The sequence below is a fragment of the Eschrichtius robustus genome, chromosome 2 (genome assembly GCF_028021215.1).
Source record: "Eschrichtius robustus isolate mEscRob2 chromosome 2, mEscRob2.pri, whole genome shotgun sequence".
NCBI lineage: Eukaryota > Metazoa > Chordata > Mammalia > Artiodactyla > Eschrichtiidae > Eschrichtius > Eschrichtius robustus.
Window position 1 is genome coordinate 118,225,829 of NC_090825.1, and position 19,192 is coordinate 118,245,020.

Sequence of the window (19,192 nt, forward strand, 5' to 3'; positions counted from 1 at the left end):
TCAGTGTGCTTCAAACTGGCTCATCATCATCTTCCTGCTGTATTCATAAGCCAAAAATAGTGCCGCATTGGCAGGGAACGCTCGAATCAAAGTAGCTTTCAGACCAGAATATAAAGCTGCTACTCCTTCGTTTTTCACAACACTTAAAAGAGTTCTGATAAATCCTGCCTGTTTTCCAAACGTGGAAAGAACCTGAATTCTGGATTTGATACAATCCACTGGGTATATGACAAGCCAAAGGCAAATTCCAGCAATTCCACCGCTTAACATCAAGGGGACAGGGCCTAGTTCATCTTTTGATCCATCCGAGGCAAAAAACGATCGGCTCAGTTCATAGCCACCGAAGAAGAAGAAATAGCCTGGTACTACTTGAAATAGAGTGCTCGTGAGTCCGTGGTAGAAGCCCAAGGGGCCATCCTTTCTAAGGATACTCTTCACGACGGACCAAACTGTATTATGGCTTTTTGCTATCCTCCCTGACATCTCCAGTTCGTGCATGGTCTGCAGCCGGCACTTCACGAGCTCAGTGGGGCACAGGGCCAGCGCGGCAAACGCAGAGGCGACGGAACCGGCGGCCGCAGTCTGCAGATCATTCAGCTTCGCCTGCTTGTCCAATCCAACCACTTTCCTCACGAATTGTTGGCAGAAGCCGTAGCACAAGAAGAGGACTGAGTTCTCGGCGACGTAGGCCATCAGCGCTGGCCCGGTCCCTTTGTAGAAGCCCCGCAAGCCCACCTGGGAGTACGTCTTCAGGCCACAGTCGGCGAGGCCCTTGTACAGGCCAGGGAACGTCTGCATTTTCACTTTCATTGTGTCGAAGGGCTGCCCGGTCAGGACGCATGCTGTGCCCCCCAGGGCCCCCGCGGTGAGGTCGATGGCGGCTTGGATGGCAGGATTGGATTTCATGTTCGCCCACTCTTCTTCTGGTCTCCGAGGAAGGGAACTCTCTGGAGCTTAGGAGGGCGTCCCGTGTCCCGCCTGCTCTTGGCTCTCTCTCCGGGGCGGGAGAAGCCGCTTAACTCCAGACTAGGCCGCGGGCCGCCCTCCCCACGCACTGCAATAACCCCCGGCCCGCGGGCCCGCGCGCGCCTCTCCTGGCACCCTGCAGCCGCCGCGTCTGCGCCCTAAACCCGTCAGCCGCCCGCCCGCTCGCTCCGCGCCGCCCGGCCGTCCCAGCGCCCGCGGGCCCCGGGGCAGACTAGAGAAACACTTCTAATGAATCTCAATACAGCAATAGAAAGCTGTCCGATAAATTCCTGCGATTACGGCCAGAAACTCTAGGCGCTGCTGCGGCGGAGGAAGACACGCCTTCCTGTTCGGCCAGAGACCCCCGCCTCCCAACTCCCGGCAAAACAAAATGGGAGGTGCTTGATCGCGCCTGGGGTCAAAGGGTCAATCTACAGAGACAAAGGTTTAAAATAGGGAAAATGAACAAACACTTGGGGGGTTTTACCTGACAATCGGTGGCTCCTTCGGATCAGAAAACCCTTAATCGTCTCCGGAGAGGAATGGCGGCTCCACAAAGGTGCGGGCCGCCGCGCCTCTCCAGGTGTCGCTCTTTGCTCGCCGAGGGTACGCCGGGGGAGGCCTGAGGCGGGCAGATCCCCTATTTCGTGGTAACATCGCCGGGGATCCTGGCCTGAAGCCCTGCGAGCTGGTGGGACGCAGGGCCCTCGTTACTTCTAGAGGTAAGTCAAGGCCTTGTACAATCGCATTGGAAAACATTTATATACAGCTAAAAAACTTGATATAAAAGACCTGTGTGGCTCCAGCGCTCTGTGCGTGCTGTCTCGGGGTTCTTGCTGAGGAGCCATGCAGCTTTATGCAGCAGAAGTTCTGGATATAACTGACTACAGGCCTAGTAGGCAAGATGCAGTCTGGGGCATCAGTGAGGGTACCGCTGTCAGGACACACTTATCCTCCCAGATGCTTATAATCCCAGCGTTGGAACGAATTCTCTTAAAGTTTACATTTTAAGCCCTAGGCGGTATTTTACTTTGGGGGTAAAAACAAAATGGTGGAGGGGGCAGAAAGTATGCTAAAATGATTCTTTCATTTAGAAAGCTTTCCTTGTCTGATTCTTTGGCTATCAATTAATATTTAAAAGTGAGGCACCTAAAAGCAGATTGTGCATGGATACTGTTTGTCAACAGGTAGACTTCATTGTAGTAAATAGTGACTTGGCCTTTTCTTTGGAGAGTGCCCAAATGTATCTGGATTTCTTTTCTCTGGTACCACATGGTTTCTTCAGAGAATAATCTTCCAATCTTGACTGTGTGTGTGTCTGTGTGTGTTTGCGGGGGAGGGGGGGTGCGGGTGGTGTTTACCTTGGGTACTGATTTAATGACACCAAGTGGGAGAAGAGGGTTGACATCCTACAGTCAGAAAACAGACTTTCACACAATTCCCTTGTTCAATGCTATGGACCCCCAGCCTCCATCTGTGCCTTCTTCGGTTCAATTTACCCAGAAAATAAACTTTCTGTCTGTGGGATGGGTAAGGAAAAGTCATCTGGCTTGAGTGAGATAGGGCTCCTGGACATCCAACAGCTCTGAGCACAGATTTTATCTTACTATTTTTTTTGGCTGTGCCACATGGCATGCAGGATCTTAGTTCCCAGACCAGGGATGGAACCTGTGCCCCCTGCAGTGGAAGCCCAGAGTCCTAACCACTGGACTGCCCGGGAAGTCCCTGAACACAGACATTAATGAATCCTGTTTCTAGCCTCACACCTTCCCTCTTCCTTGGAAACTGCCTGCAAAAACTGAGCCTCAGTGTCTATATCAAGTGGGTTTGTTTCTCCTTGGTATACCTCCTTGCAGACATTTAGCACGTAACTTTCTGTGATCTCTGAATTATCGTTTCTTCATCTGCTTTGGCCTTCTGAAAACATTGACATCCCTCATCCACTGTTGTCTCATCTCCTATTTTCCTTGCCCTTGGGGGTTACTATGTTATATTAGCAGGCTATTTGACAGAGAAAAGAGATTCATGAGAACAAGGTGCCATTTTAAACTAGAAAAAAAATTTTTTAATTTTTTAAATTTAAATTTTTTAAATGTCGTATCACATTTGATGGTTTTTTAAAAATAAAATTTATTTATTTATTTTTGGCTGCATTGGGTCTTTGTTGCTGCGCTCGGGCTTTCTGTCGTTGCGGCAAGCGGGGGCTACTCTTTGTTGCGGTGCACGGCCTTCTCATTGTGCTGGCTTCTGTTTTGGCAGAGCATGGGCTCTAGGTGCACGGGCTTCAGTAGTTGTGGCACACGGACTTAGTTGCTCCACAGCATGTGGGATCTTCCCGGACCAGGGCTCGAACCTGTGTCCCCTGCATTGGCAGGCGGATTCTTAACCACTGCACCACCAGGGAAGTCCCTCACATTTGAGGGTTTTTAAAAAATGTTTTGGTTTTTTAAAACTGTCAATTAATTACCTATGGTTCATTGTTTATTTTTTAAAAGCACATACTGAGTTTTTACGAACACAAGAGATGCAGGATACTACAATAAATCATCAAATGCTTTTGCATTAAATTCATGTATGTATATGTTTTGGAGAAACCAAGTTAGTAATCAGCATCAGGGATCATGAGGGCATTAATAGGGAAATGGTCTGTAACTTCATTGAATTATCAGACATAGTTGTGCAATAATACACAGATCTCAAGTTCCATGAAATATATTTAAACAGCTGGACTTGGAGCACATGTACTCCCACGCATACATGGAAAATAATAGCAAAGGAACTTCCAAATTTTCAGTGAAGACCACCACCCTTAACAAGATGCACACCCACATCACATGTTCCCTAGCAATCAGATTGAGTAGCCAGATAGGATTACCAGAGAAAGTAAGGTTTGAGCTGAGGGCTGAGTAACAAAAAGCTAGCCATGAGAGTTATCTGGAGACTGTTCCAGGAAAAGGGAAATGTAAGTGTAATATAAGTAAAGCTCTGTAGTGTGAAAGAGCTGGGCATTTGAAATACAGAAAGAAGGCCAAAATACCTGCTGTGTGGTAAGCAGTCTTCCTAGTCTGTGTTTTCACACAATTCTTACTAGGTAATAAAAGTTTAAGCAAAGTTCCAGACAGTCCTTCAGAGACATGATTTGTCACAATTTATCCAAATTTTTTTGTCTCTAACATTTGATCTACAAATTCAAAATGTCAGGCTTTATGACATTTAGATGTGAACATAAAGATCCCATTTACCTAATCTATAGAAATAATGCAAAACAGAGGCCACACTGACATGCTTATTGCAGCATTCTGTGTAATAGCAAATTTCAAATGGAACAACCTAAGTGACCGGCAGTAGGGGAGTGAATAAAATTAAGAATTTGTAAAATTTCTGCACTGCTTAAAATTTTCAGTGAGTTTTTTCTTATAATATTTTAAAACACTAATTAAAAAAATTCAACTTCCATTCATGAACTCAGAAATATTGAAAACCGTAGCCCAACTATACATCACATTCATCAGGCAAGGGAGCTGTTAAGAAAAGTGAGTCTTTTTTGGTAACTCTGGATTTACATGAAGGGAAATGGATCCCAATCTTCTTCAGTTAAGTTTTTCTCTTTTGAAGTTGACATAACAGATAATTACTCTTCATTATGGAGGTTTTAATATTTATGCAAAACCAAGCTGTAAATGAATCAAATAAAAAACAAAGCTACAGTAGTAAACTGACTCAGTTTGCTTATGCTGCGGATGTACTTGAAGCAAACTTTGTTTCTGCTGTAATTTATAAACTTTGATTTAGAATGATTCTTTAATTTGAAATCAGTCAACCCCATTTAAAGCAGCTGTTTCTTCACACACTTTTCTACCATTTCAATCAGTCTTTAATTCAAATTTTTAATCCCTGTATGTTCAGACCCTAGTAAATAGGCAATAATAGTTTGCTTTTATTCTAGGAATTGTTCTAAGTCCTTATATGTATCAACTCAATAGCCAACAACTCAAGGGCCCTGAGGTAGGTAATATTATCACCTCCATTTTAGAGATGAGGAAACTGAAACCAACAGATTAATTTACTTGCCCAAGTTCAATCTCAACTAGGTCACTGAACTAGGATACAAACCCAGGCACCACATCTCCTGACCTTGTGATTTGAATCTCTTTACTCTTCTTTAGTAAGTTTACAGTGACTAACAAGGCAAAGTACCTAATCTCAGTGAATTTACAGTCTAGTGAGGACACGAGCAACAGGTAACTTAGACTTTGGTATGATAGATGCATAATAGTATTTATCCCAATAGACTATTATAGAGAAAGAGTAGTAATTAAACTCCTTGAAAAAAATGTAAATAAGCTCAAGATTGAAAATAGTGAGAGAATGTGGTGAGATCAGGCTGAAAAAAAAGAGTTTAGGATAGTTTAAGAACGTTATTTCCTGACCTCCAAATGGAGCAGGTGGATTGGAAACATAATGCAAAGATGACATTTCCCCATTTCTTTGCCTCTGCTGTTCCTCTTTTTCTTAAATTCTAACACAACTGCTTCTTTTCCTACAAAACAGAATCCAATTGGTCAGTCCATTAAACCCCAAAAAGAAACCACTTCAGAAGAGGATCTTATACCCACTACCCCTAAAAGAGCAAGACACATTATTAGGTGAAAATTACTTGCTTTTATTTGTTAAAACAACTTTATGAAATGATTTGCAATGCAAAATGTGGAAAACTGCTTTGAATAACTGGGAAAATAGCTACAGCATGGCAAAACATAATGTAAACAAACTTCACTGCCACCAGACTAGACTCTACTAATTTATCTCAGATGGCATCACAGAGTAGCAATGGCAGCTTCTGGTAAATGGAGAAACAGCAGCAAAGTCCTGCAGTGAAGCTGTGATAAATTACTAAACTGAACTGTTCACTCCGCTAATCCTACAACTTCCCTACATTTATCTGTCTATACATTCCTACTTCCTACAGGACAAACACCCACCAAAGTGGTTCGAAAAGACAAATGAGATAGAAATTCACAGTTATATTTGTCTACAAGACAAATCCAATAGAAGGCAGTGGAGGAAACTGGGAACTACTGCAAAGTTTTACTATCTAGTCCAGGTGATGAAAACAAAGTTTTTCTTTCAAGGCTGACCACTGTCAGGAATGAAATTAAGTATCAAAACTCTCTTCACTTCTCTAGGAGTGATTCTAGCTCTTCTTGCAAAGAGCTGAGCTGCTCCTTTTCTCGGTCTTCCTTTTGTTTCAGTTCATCCAGCACAGCCTGAAATCTGTTCTTGAGAGCCAGGTTTTCCACTTTCATGATGAGATCCTCCTGTCGCTTTGCCCTGTCCTGGGTCTCTTGGAGCTTGCCTTTCATGTTATCAATCTGTTTCTGAATTCCCATAACCAGCTGATTAGTTCCCTCGTTTTCTTGGTGTTGTTCATCTGATTCATTTAGCTTGTCCTGTAGCTGCCTTTCCAGATCTTCCTCAGTGTCAATGATGTTTATATCTTCTTCATCTTGATGCTGTGTCTCATCTTCATCTTCACTGCTGCTGCTGAGATCATTGAATATCTCCCGAAGCTCATCATGTTCTAATGAGTCATGGCCCTGCCTGTGGCCAGACATTCCTGGGGAAGCGATATCAAGGCCTTGATTTTCTGTTTCTTTTGTTTCATCTTCAGCAATTATTTCCCAACGGGTACTGACAGCTTCAGCATCTGTGCTCAGCAACCGCTTTACTTCTTTTTCCACATCTGGAGACTCAATATACTTCTTCTTTGCTGTCTTACGGAACCTTCTCTTTCTGACATTTTTTAGAGGCAGAGTAATTCCATGGTTCCATATAAATTTTTTCTCTTTGTCCTTATCCTTTTTCTTGCTTGCTTTGGGATCAGCAGAGGCAACTGGTTCCTCAACAGGAGGATAGAGATCACCATCAACTGTAGAGACAAGCATCTGACAGATATCAGCTGTCTTGTAAAAGGTTTTTTTATCAATGGTTTTCAAACTTTCCATAACACATGGCAGATCTACCAATTTTGACGCCAGTGGGACCCGGTCCACTCTGACAATTCCATGACGCCCATCAGGGTGTAACTCAATTGTCAGTCTGTCCTTCAGGTTGACATGACCAGACTGTACCGCCCGCCTCACAGTAGAGGCATACTCCGGAGGTAGGCGTAAGATGAACTGGCTCTCTAGTTCGTGAGGAGCATCATCTTTGCTCTTACTCATCTTTATTTCTTTGTGACTCACTTTTTCTCTAATAACCACTTGTTGCACTAAAAAATTTCAGCTATTTCAACAGAAAGTCCAGTTCTTTATAAACTGAAGTCTTTAATTACAACGAGTTCTAGGTAGAACAGCAACTAAGCGTCTATTCTGAATTAAGCCCCAAGTCGTTCTAAATATGCTGTGACAATACCAGTCGTTACTGACACATTGCCTTACTCAGGTCCATTTAAATCTATTAGCTGCAATACCAAGTTCCAACCTCTAGATGCCGCTGCAGGACAACGCAGGGAAAGCAAATGGCGGCTCCTACGGAACGATTTTCGGCACAGAAAGTAAGGCTCAGCAGATACTCCCAGTCCACAAACTCTCCCGGAACAAAGATACGCAAAAAGCGGGGCGTAGTGAGCTCTCTTCGCCTCGGGTACTTACAATCCAGTGACGGTTATAAGTCCAGTTTGTCCGGACAGGCGCGAGCGGAAAAGGAAGCCACTCAGAGCAAGGTGGCCGGGAGCCGAGCGTCTCCTTCCGAATTCCTTTGTTCTTCCCGGCACTTGGCAAAGCGATCCGCTGATTATCGGTGAAATGGCTCAGGACGGGCAACGCGAAATCTCGCCAAGAACCGCAGCTCCGAACGCCAGATTCTGCAACTCCGCAGCTCAGCGGGCCTCCGTCCGTTGCTGCAGACCTAGCCGAGAAAAAACAGGTACGTCACCACCCAGGACGGGAAGCTACTGTGAGTCGCAACACCCCTCGGGCGGAAGTGCGGGCTGCCCCAGCGCGCGCAGGCGCAATGCGCGATTACGCTATCCGGCCGGTCTTGTCGTCTCGCGAGAACTTGCCCTTAACGGGATGAAGACTATGTTTTGTAAAGAGCTGTTGGTTTAAGAGTATTTAGAGAAAACGGTTCTAAGGAGGACATAGATTCTCCCGCCCGCCTCCGCTAAGCCAGGGCTTTTACCGGATCGCTGTGGGGCCGGATACCTCCTAGGCTTCCGGGTGATTGCCGGAGATAGGGCGTCCGTGCGGAAATGGTGTTTGTTTCTGGAAACATCTCGGCATCTCCACAGGCTATATTCAATCTGGAGCCGATAAAAGAATTCATAACTAACCATACCGTGGATTTTAAAGTACCCAAGTCAGTGGAGTGAGGACATGCAGCCCACTATAATTCTGTGTTTGTTGATTATGAAGATGTCCGTAGGAGGCCCATGACTCGGTCTGTTTCGGGTTTGAAGACCCCCTGAGAGAACAAGGGTGATTCCTCTTTTTTTATTTTATTTTATTTAATTTATTTTTTTATATAGCAGGTTCTTATTAGTCATCCATTTTATACATGTTAGTGTATACATGTCAATCCCAATCTCCCGGTTCATCCCCGCCCCCGCCACTTCCCCCACTTGGTGTCCGTACGTTTGTCCTTTGCATCTGTGTCTCAATTTCTGCCCTGCAAACCGGTTCATCTGTACCATTTTTCTAGGTTCCACATATATGCGTTAATATATGATATTTGTTTTTCTCTTTCTGACTTCACTCTGTGTGGGTCTCTAGATCCATCCACGTCTCTACAGATGACCCAATTTCGTTCCTTTTTATGGCTGAGTAGTGATTCCTCTTTTTAATGTGTTTGACGTAGATATAAATGTAAACAGAGAAGGTAGTGTTCTTCTGTAGGCCCATGTTCATTTAGGACAGTTGCCTGAAAGACGAATAGTCTGATTAAAGTAGAATATAATTGAAGTATTACTTCCTTCTACTCATTTGCCAGTAATTTTTAAATTAGTTTGGAATTTTAAAAAATCCACCTCTACTGTTTGGATAACTTTTCTGCTTGCCTCTTCTTTAGGTGGTCAAGTATTCTTCAACATGTATTTATAGTGCTTCAGTCTAACTGTGTAACAGTTTCCACTTACTCCTATTCACTTCCATTTATTTATTAATAGGATCAGTTTGGTAGATTATCAAGGTCCTTAAAATTTCAATTTCTGTTCTCTAAAATATCAACACCTGCATCTAAGTTTTAGAGAATTCACTTAAAATGTGATTAACATTTAGAAAATTCACTTTATTTCTTTATGTACTTATTGTCTCCCTCACCTAAGATTGGAAGCTCCATGATAATCAGGAGTCTAATATCGTGTTCATCCGGTCCCAGTGCCTAGTATCAAAACGTGTGAGATAAAAAATATTTGCTAATTGAATGAAACAATTGATCCATCCAGAAAGAACATAAATATAATCTAAATCCTATAATAATTTGTCAGAGAAAATACATTGTATGTCACCTTAAAATGAGATAGAGCCACTTTATATATACATTTCCTCTCCAGTCACGGACCGTGCCAATTGTTATGAGGCCAGAGGTTTGCAAATAGCGTGTGTGAATGTGACCCCTTTGGTTTCGTCAACTGTGCTACTGTGTATCATGGGGTGGAATTTAAATGGTTTGGCACCAGTTTGGTTTTTTATGTTAAGTTTGAAGGAAAATTATGCTCTTCAACATAACTGTACTTTAGTTCTTTGTTCTGTAATGTGTTGAAGAATATTAGCTGATGTATATATAATTTCCAGGATGATCTATTTCCTCTTTTTGAAGAAATTTTTCCAATGTGCTTGTCCCTTAATTGTACCTGATTTTACTTACTTCATAGATGTGAGTTTAGCATGCTAGCCTTTGCATAATGCTTTATTTAACCCTATAAAATGTGAGGCCATGCTTATACATGAAAGTAATCCAAATATTGCTTTGCATTTTAATTGCCTATGAGCTTTATGATGCTCAAATATCTTTGTCACAGAAAACAACTTGAGACAAATTCTGGGCAATTCAGATTTGCCAAAATTATGGTGTATTTTAGTTATTAATACCTTGAAATGGAAGGTTGTCAGAGATAATTAAAAGGATCAACTGAGGTTTCCCCTAAAGTATGTACCTCCTTCAATCCTGAAACATATTTTCTGTTTTTGAGTTTAATACATTTTCTGAATGCTATTTTTTGAGGGGTAGTTACATTGATCCTAAAGCTAAGGGCACTGCCACATCACCATTACCTTAATGTCTATTGATAAATCCAGTTGTTGTTGTTGTTGTTGTTGTTGTTTTGACTGGGGAACTGAATTTTTAAGTTTGTTTAATTTTTTTAACACCTTTACTGGAGTATAATTGCTTTACAATGGTGTATTAGTTTCTGCTTTATAACAAAGTGAATCAGCTATACATATACATATATCCCCATATCTCCTTCCTCTTGCCTCTCCCTCCCACCCTCCCTATCCCACCCCTCTAGGTGGTCACAAAGCACTGAGCTGATCTCCCTGTGCTATGCGGCTGCTTCCCACTATCTGTTTTACATTTGGTAGTGTATATATGTCCATGCCACTCTCTCACTTCGTCCCAGCTTACCCTTCCCCCTCCCCGTGTCCTCAAGTCCATTCTCTATGTCTGTGTCTTTATTCCTGTCCTGCCCCTAGGTTCTTCAGAACCTTTTTTTTTTTTAAGATTCCATATATATGTGTTAGCATACAGTGTTTATTTTTCTCTTTCTGACTTACTTCACTCTGTATGACAGTCTCTAGGTCCATCCAACTCACTACAAATAACTCAATTTCGTTCCTTTTTATGGCTGAGTAAGATTCCATTGTATATATGTGCCACATCTTTATCCGTTCATCTGTTGATGGACACTTAGGTTGCTTCTATGTCCTGGCTATTATAAATAGAGCTGCAATGAACATTGTGGTACATGACTCTTTGAATTATGGTTTTCTCAGGGTATATGCCCAGTAGTGGGATTGCTGGGTTGTATGGTATTTCTATTTTTAGCTTTTTAAGAAAACGCCACACTGTTCCCCATAGTGGCTGTATCAATTTACATTCCCACCAACGATGCAAGAGGGTTCCCTTTTCTCTACACCCTCTCCAGCATTTATTGTTTGTAGATTTTTTGATGATGGCCATTCTGACTGGTGTGAGGCGATACCTCATTGTAGTTTTGATTTGCATTTCTCTAATGATTAGTGATGTTGAGCATCCTTTCATGTGTTTATTGGCAATCTGTATATCTTCTTTGGAGAAATGTCTGTTTAGGTCTTCTGCCCATTTTTGGATTGGGTTGTTTGTTTTTTTGATATTGAGCTGCATGAGCTGCTTGTAAATTTTGGAGATTAATCCTTTGTCAGTTGCTTTGTTTGCAAATATTTTCTCCCATTCTGAGGGTTATCTTTTCATCTTGTTTATGGTTTCCTTTGCTGTGCAAAAGCTTTTAAGATTCATTAGGTCCCATTTGTTTATTTTTGTTTTTATTTCCATTTCTCTAGGAGGTGGGTCAAAAAGGATCTTGCTGTGATTTATGTCATAGAGTTTTCTGCCTATGTTTTCCTCTAGAGTTTTATAGTGTCTGGCCTTACATTTAGGTCTTTATTCCATTTTGAGTTTATTTTTGTGTATGGTGTTAGGGAGTGTTCTAATTTCACTCTTTTACATGTGGCTGTCCAGTTTTCCCAGCACCACTTATTGAAGAGGCTGTCTTTTCTCCATTGTATATTCTTGCCTCCTTTATCAAAAATAAGGTGACCATATGTGCGTGGGTTTAACTCTGGGCTTTCTATCCTGTTCCATTGATCTATATTTCTGTTTTTGTGCCAGTACTGTACTCTCTTGATTAGTGTAGCTTTGTAGTGTAGTCTGAAGTCCAGGAGCCTGATTCCTCCAGCTCTGTTTTTCTTTCTCAAGATTGCTTTGGCTATTCAGGGTCTTTTGTGTTTCCATACAAATTGTGAAATTTTTTGTTCTAGTTCTGTGAAAAATGCCATTGGTAGTTTGATAGGGGTTGCACTGAATCTGTAGATTGCTTTGGGTAGTATAGTCATTTTCACAATGTTGATTCTTCCAATCCAAGAACGTGGTATATTTCTCCAACTATTTGTATCATCTTTAATTTCTTTCATCAGTGTCATAGTTTTCTGCATACAGGTCTTTTGTCTCCTTAGGTAGGTTTATTCCTAGGTATTTTATTCTTTTTGTTGCAATGGTTTTGTTGCAAATGGGAGTGTTTCCTTAATTTCTCTTTCAGATTTTTCATCATTAGTGTATAGGAATGCAAGAGATTTCTGTGCACTAATTTTGTATCCTGCTACTTTACCAAGTTCATTGATTAGCTCTAGTAGTTTTCTGGTAGCATCTTTAGTATTCTCTATGCATAGTATCATGTCATCTGCAAACAGTGACAGCTTTACTTTTTCTTTTCTGATTTGTATTCCTTTTATTTCTTTTTTTTTCTCTGATTGATGTGGCTAAAACTTCCAAAACTATGTTGAATAATAGTGGTGAGAGTGGACAACCTTGTCTTGTTCCTGATCTTAGTGGAAATGGTTTCAGTTTTTCACCATTGAGAACGATTTTGGCCGTGGGTTTGTCATGTATGGCCTTTATTATGTTGCGGTAAGTTCCCTCTAACCTACTTTCTGGAGGGTTTTTATCATAAGTGGGTGTTGAATTTTGTCAAATGTTGTTTTTTTAAATCAAATCCACTTGATATATAGAAACACTCTGAGTTGATAAAAGAATTACACTCCTGTGGTTGTTCCATAGAATATCTGTGATACTGGTGAACCAAAGATTTGGGGGAACAATAAATTCCCCAGTGTGGTAATAAGCCTCAAAGGGCTTCCTACCTATGATAAAGGAGTATCACAATCGGGCTAATGCTGTATGATTGAAAATTCCCTTTAATAAACTTTCAAGTTCCTTATACTGTGGAGGTTAAAAAAAATGTGAGAGATGGGAGAAGCCTTGTTTATATTTTGGAGATTGAAAATTCTAGGAGTGAGGAAATAGCAAATACCCCCCAAAATACACTTATATACTGTTGCAGCAGTATATAATCAGTAAAAAGCAGGTTAACTAAATTGTAGCAGTCTCTTGTATCAAATAGGATGCTTTCGATAGAAAAAAAGACCAATCTAATTTACACTGGTTTAAACAATAAGAAAATGTGTTATCTCAAAAACCAGGTAGTCTAGAGCAGCTCTGTCCAATAGAAACATAATGTGAGCCACAGGTGAAAGTCACATATGTATGTTAAATTATCTAGTAGCCATATTAAAATGCCAAAAGGAAACACGTGAAATTAATTTCAATGGCATTTTATTTAACCTGATTACCAAAATATTGCTCAACATATAATCAATGTATAAAATATTAACAATATTTTACATTCTTATTTTGTACTGAATCTTCAAAATCAAGTGTTTATTTTACACCTAAAGCACATCTCAATTTGGACTAGCCACATTTCAAGTGCCCAGTGGCCACATGTGGCAGGTGATTACTCTATCGGACAGTGCAGTTCTAGAAGTATGGCTGCCTCTAGGCAGGATTGAATTATGGTCTGGCACAAATTGTTTAACTCTTGCTAATTTTGGATAATGAACATTTATTTATACTTTATTATTCTTTCAGCTTTACCCTCACCTCCTTGTAATTTTCCAAAGTCTGTGGTCATAAGAAACCTGCCAGCAGTAACTGGGGAACTTCCTTCCTTGTCCATGGTAAGTTCAGAGAGTGGCTCTTCCCAACCAAAATCTGTCTTTCACTGTGATTGGACCAACTTAGACTATATACCTATCCCTGGCTCAATAATAGTCACCAGCGGAATACCCTAAGCCTGTGATTTTCAAAATGGTGGGGAGGAGGAGACATTTGGTGATGTCTGGAGACATTTTGATTGTTGCACCTGTGGGATCTCGTGGCGTCTCATGGGTGCTGCTAAATATCCTATAATGCACAGAACATCCCCCCCCCAACAAAGTTATCTGACTCAAAATAGTACCAGGGTTGAGAAACCTTGCCCTAAGCTTATTTTTTAATTATTAATTGTTTTAAGCCACATTTCTAACTAAACACTGGCAAGAGGAATGAGATCACCAATATTGGTTTAGACCTATCAGAACTACTACAGCTATGAGTAGGTTCAGCTGCCCTTAGGTGCACAGATGGTGGACCTCTAAACTGAAAACGAAGTGTTAGAAGAGAGGAAAGAACAAGGGCAACTGTCATAATTTATCTGGGCTGCTGTGTCAAAATAACATAAACTGAGTGCCTTATAAGCACCTGAAATTTATTTCTCAGATCTGGAAGCTGAGAAGTCTGAGATAAAAGCACTGGCAGCTTTGGTGTCTGGTGAGGGCTGGCTTCCTGGTTCATAGGTGGCAGTCTTTTTTGCTGTAACCTCACATGGTGGAAGGGGTGGAGGAGTTCTCTGCGGCCTATTTTACAGGGGCACTAATGCCATTCATGAGCACTCCAACCTCATGACCTAATCACCTCCCCAAAGCCCTGCCTCCAAATACCATCACATTGATTAGGTTTCAACATGTGAAATTTGGGGTGGGGGGAACATAAATATTCAGTCTATAGAGGTAATCAGTGGTATCCATGAAAGAGCTGATAATTGGGAGGATTATAATAGTATATATGTAATTCCAAAAAAGATACAAATGCCCGATAAGTACATGAGAAGATGCTCAACATTACTAATCATTAGGGAAATGCAAATAAAAACAACAGTGAGATGCCACCTCATGCCCATTAGGATGACGGCTATTAAAAAAACAGGAAATAATAAATATTGACAAAGATGTGGAATAATGAAATCCTTGTGCACTGTTGGTGGGAATATAAAATGGTACAGCCACTGTGGAAAACAGTCAGTGGTTCCTCAAAACATTAAAAATTGAATTACTATATGATCCATCAATTCCAATTCTGTGTATATACCCTAAAGAATTGAAAGCAGGGTCTCTAAGAGATGTTTATACACCCTTGTTCATACCAGCATTATTCATAATAGCTAAAAGTTAGATGCACCCCAGGTGTCCATCAACCAATGAATGCATAAGCAAAATGTGGTCTGTGTACCTACAATGGAATATTATTCAGCTTTGAAAAGGAAGGAAATTCTTTTTTAAAATTGAAGTATAATTGACTTACAACACTCTGTTAGTTCCAGGTGCACAGCACAGTCATTCGATATTTCTGTACATTACAAAATAATCACCCTCACCGTAAGTCTAGTTGCCATCTGTCACCATACAAAGTTACTACAATTTTATTGACTATACTGTATTCCCCATGCTGTACATTTCATCCCTGTGACTCATTTATTTTGTAACTGGAAGTTTGTACCTCTTAATATTCCTCACCTATTTCACTCATCCCCTCACCCCTCTCCCTTCTGACAGCCACCTGTTTGTTCTTTGTATCTGTGAATCTCTTTCTGTTTTGTTATGTTTATTTGTTTTGCTTTTTCAGATTCCACATATAAGTGAAATCATGTGGTATTTGTCTTTTTCTGTTTGACTTACTTCACTTAACATTATACCCTCTAGGTCCATCCATGTTGTTGCAAATGGCAAGATTTTGTTCTTTTTTATGGCTTTGTATATGTACCACATCTTATTTATCCATTCTTTTATTGATGGACACTTAGGTTGCTTCCATATCTTGGCTATTGTAAATGGTGCTGCAGTGAACATAGGGGTGATTACATCTTTCTGAATTAGTGTTTTCGTTTTTTTCAGAAACATACCCAGAAGTGGAATTGCTGGATCATGTGGTAGTTCTATTTTTAATTTTTTGAGGAACCTCCATACTCTTTTAAAAAGGAAGGAAAATCTGACATATGCTGCAACATGGATGAACCTTGAGGATATTATGCTATGTAAAATAAGCCAGTCACACACACACACAAAAGACAAATACCATATGATTCCACTTATATGAGGTATTTAGAGTAGTCAAAATCATAGAGAGAGCAAGTAGAATGGTGTTTGCCAGGGGCTGGAGAGAAGGGAGAATGAGGAGTTTAATGGGTATACGTATAGGTATAGGTATACCTATGGGTATAGGTTTCAGTTTTATAAGATAAAAAGAGTTCTGGAGATGGATGGTTGTGATGGTTGCATGACATTATGAATGTATTTAATACTACTGAACTGTACACTTAAAATGGTTAAGTTGGTAAATTTTATGTTATGTGTAAAATTGTAATTAAATAATGCAATTACTGATACTTGAAAATTTTTGTCAGTATTTTCTACCTTTTATAGTGCAAGTTTCTTTTATATTGTAGAATATACAGTGAGAATTTCCTTTTCTAATGTAAAATTCTTTTTACAGTGGGTAATTTCTTGAGTAAAAAAATGTTTAAGAAAAAGAAGCTTCAAGTGTTCTTCAAAAGGAAATGTCAAGAGGGAAATTGTGTAAGAATTTTTATTTTAAGCTGATGTGAATTTTAATAAATTAAAACGTTTGATTTAAATTTTGTGGAAAGACCATTTTATTAATATTTTGTCAAAAAGAAATAGTTACTTGTAGCCTTTATACTGAACCAACTGGTATTGTAAAAATAAGTCCCGGAAATAAAGCAAATACAGTCTCCTGTGAGGACTTTAAGAAATAACATGTGGTAGCTATCCTCCTGGACCTCTGGGTGCCGCTGTTGGCCAATCCGTGGCTTAGAGTGAAACAAAGGAACCCACTGGTGGTTTTGACGCAGCGATGTATGCACACTTTAGAGAAACACACCAGGAGCAGCAGACTCTGCACGCCATCTCTCCCGCAATCTGCTTCAAATATCTGGGTCAGGAAGGTCTGAGAGAGCTGCTTCCTTTTCTTTCCAGCGCACCTTGGTAATCCGAGGAGCCACTGTAGCGAAGTGCATTCGGTCCTACGAAGCCGCACCGTGAAGAGAGAGAAGTCTCCCCACAGGGAAGACGCGGGAGTGCAGGAAGCGCTGTTTCCTTTTCTGATGTCTTTGTTCAGCCTAGTGAACTGCGCAGCAGTTATGCTGAGAGATTCCGGAAGAGACAGCCAAGGATTTAAAAGTGGGAAATCTCGCCAAAGATCTACATGTCGGTGACAAGAACCTTGGGTGAGTGCTGAGAAGCCTCTCTTTACCGCCAGCAAAGAGAGCAGGAAGGAACAAATGACAGGATAGATGTAGCCAATAGGCCAAAGGAAGTCCCTAGGCCCCTTGAATCTGAAACTTTCACTGGAAATCCTATAAATGTTTTTTATATAAAGTATTTATCCTGTATATAAATAACATATGGCTTTGAGCACAGCCATTTTGTTTTGAAAATTCTGGAAAACATCTTAATAAGAGCAAAGTTTACTCCTAAACTGCAGTAGATATGGATGCTGCAAGTAATTCTCTACAAGTTTAGCAGATTAATTTCAGTTAACCATCTCCCTCACTGCCAAAAGTAAAAGAGAACACTAGGGCAGTAAGTACTCTGGTTATTTATTGGAGAAATCTGGACCAGAGTAGCAGAGCTGCCACCACTTAGTGGTGGGGAGGAGGCTCAGGGCAAGATGCAGGTAGGTCTCGGATGCCAAAGCCAGTCCTCCCATACTGAGCTGCAAAGTGTACAGTAGAGTCTGCCTGCCAGAGAACCTCCTTGTCTGCATTCTTCAGGTGATCCCTGCTGACCTAGGTGACACCCTTAAGGTAGAGTTCTACACTTTCCACACAGTCTCACAGGGCATACACAGTATATTCAATAACGACAGCACCATCTTTGATTTTGAAGAGTGACTGTTATATCACAGCTTAGAAGAGAAGACTGGAGACAGTTAAGGGCACTTTTCACAATCCTGGTTGAAATGCAGGTTGAGAACTATGATGCAGTGCAGGTGACTTTCAGCTGAGTGTTTAGTCCTATTAGAGATAAGAAGTGTGGTTGCTCTAATCAAAACAACAGGACTCAGATTTCTTGAAGAGAAAAGTGAAAGATATTGTAGAGAGTAATAAACGCATAGCCAAACAATTCACAACAAAGAATTACTATGTAATTCTTTGTAAGCTACTGACAGAAAGGATTCTAAACTGGGAGCAGATTCGGAATCATGAGGTAACAAAGACAAGCTGTCCCTCTCCTCCAGTGTAAGCATTAGCCTGCATATAACCCACATCAACAAAAATGCTCTAATTTTCCAACAGGTCTACTGTATGGTCCAGGAGATTGGGAACACTCACCCAGAGCCTCCATTGCACACTTTAGTGCTTCCAACTGAAACTTGGTGCCCTAAGTGCCTCCTATTTTTCCTGACCAGTGACCTGGGTGCTGTTGTCTGACATGTCACTGAGTGCAGAGCACAGTGGTGTTCACTGCAGCCTACCTTTGAGCTGACTCTGTGGCCTGCAACCAGGGCTCTGTGTCAGCCTGAGCCTGCCTGTAATGGTGTACTACCACTGCAAAAACTCACAGAAGACGTGCTATGCTGGGAGTTGCACCTGGAAGTCATATGCCTCTTCAATGGGGCATCACACACTGCAGCTCGACTACCTGGTCGCCAAGGTGGACGCTGAGTGGGGCGCAACACCTGACTGTCCTATCAGGTGTCCTAATCTTACTCTTCAACCTGAGGATGCACAAGAGCAAGATGCCCACTGGGGCACTGCAGATGACAGAGACACTGTTCTCTGGGGCTTGCTGGTCACCATGCTCAATGACAATATTCATCATGCTGCAGCTAGTCTTTGCAGGAGTTGTGGACGGACCTCAGTGACCACGCAGCACCTACTGCCAGAGCTACAGCTTTACCTGGTCATGGTCTTTTCGCCTTGGTCTCCATGTTCTTCTTCCTAGCAGTGACTCTGGCCATAGCCTCGTGCCTGCAGTGCTCCTCCAGCCCTGCTTTCAGCCTGGTCCAAGCCTGGACTTGGAGTTGCTCCCACTTCAGCAAGAGAGATTTGCCCTATTCCTACAGTCAATATGTGACTTCAGATATTGCAAAGTCTTAATTTCTTCAAGTTAACTCAGAAACGTCTTTCAACTAGATAGTTTCTGTAGTACCAGCAGTGAAGCCTTAAATATTACATTGGATTCAAATGTTTTCGTGTGAGTTTTAACACTTTTATTTCATAAATATCATCCTACTGTAAGCAGTCCTGCTTATTTTTTGTTGTCTTTAGGGGTGTGGGAGAGCTCTACAAGTTTAC

General features: G+C 41.2%; 2 protein-coding genes across 2 annotated transcripts; both read right to left on the reverse strand.

Moving 5' to 3' along the window:
- LOC137758504 (mitochondrial ornithine transporter 2) lies at window positions 1-906 on the reverse strand. Its single transcript, XM_068534523.1, has one exon. It carries the CDS (start codon window positions 904-906, stop codon window positions 1-3), a length of 906 nt encoding a protein of 301 aa, XP_068390624.1.
- Window positions 907-5,586: 4,680 nt separating this feature from the next.
- TAF7 (TATA-box binding protein associated factor 7) lies at window positions 5,587-7,958 on the reverse strand. The gene has a single exon (XM_068536040.1). It carries the CDS (start codon window positions 7,188-7,190, stop codon window positions 6,141-6,143), a length of 1,050 nt encoding a protein of 349 aa, XP_068392141.1. The 5' UTR covers window positions 7,191-7,958; the 3' UTR covers window positions 5,587-6,140.
- Between the last annotated feature and the right edge of the window lie 11,234 nt (window positions 7,959-19,192).

Coding starts and splice junctions, on each gene's coding strand:
- LOC137758504 (XM_068534523.1), bottom strand. CDS start 906: ATGAAATCCAATCCTGCCATCCAAGCCGCCATCGACCTCACCGCGGGG.
- TAF7 (XM_068536040.1), bottom strand. CDS start 7,190: ATGAGTAAGAGCAAAGATGATGCTCCTCACGAACTAGAGAGCCAGTTC.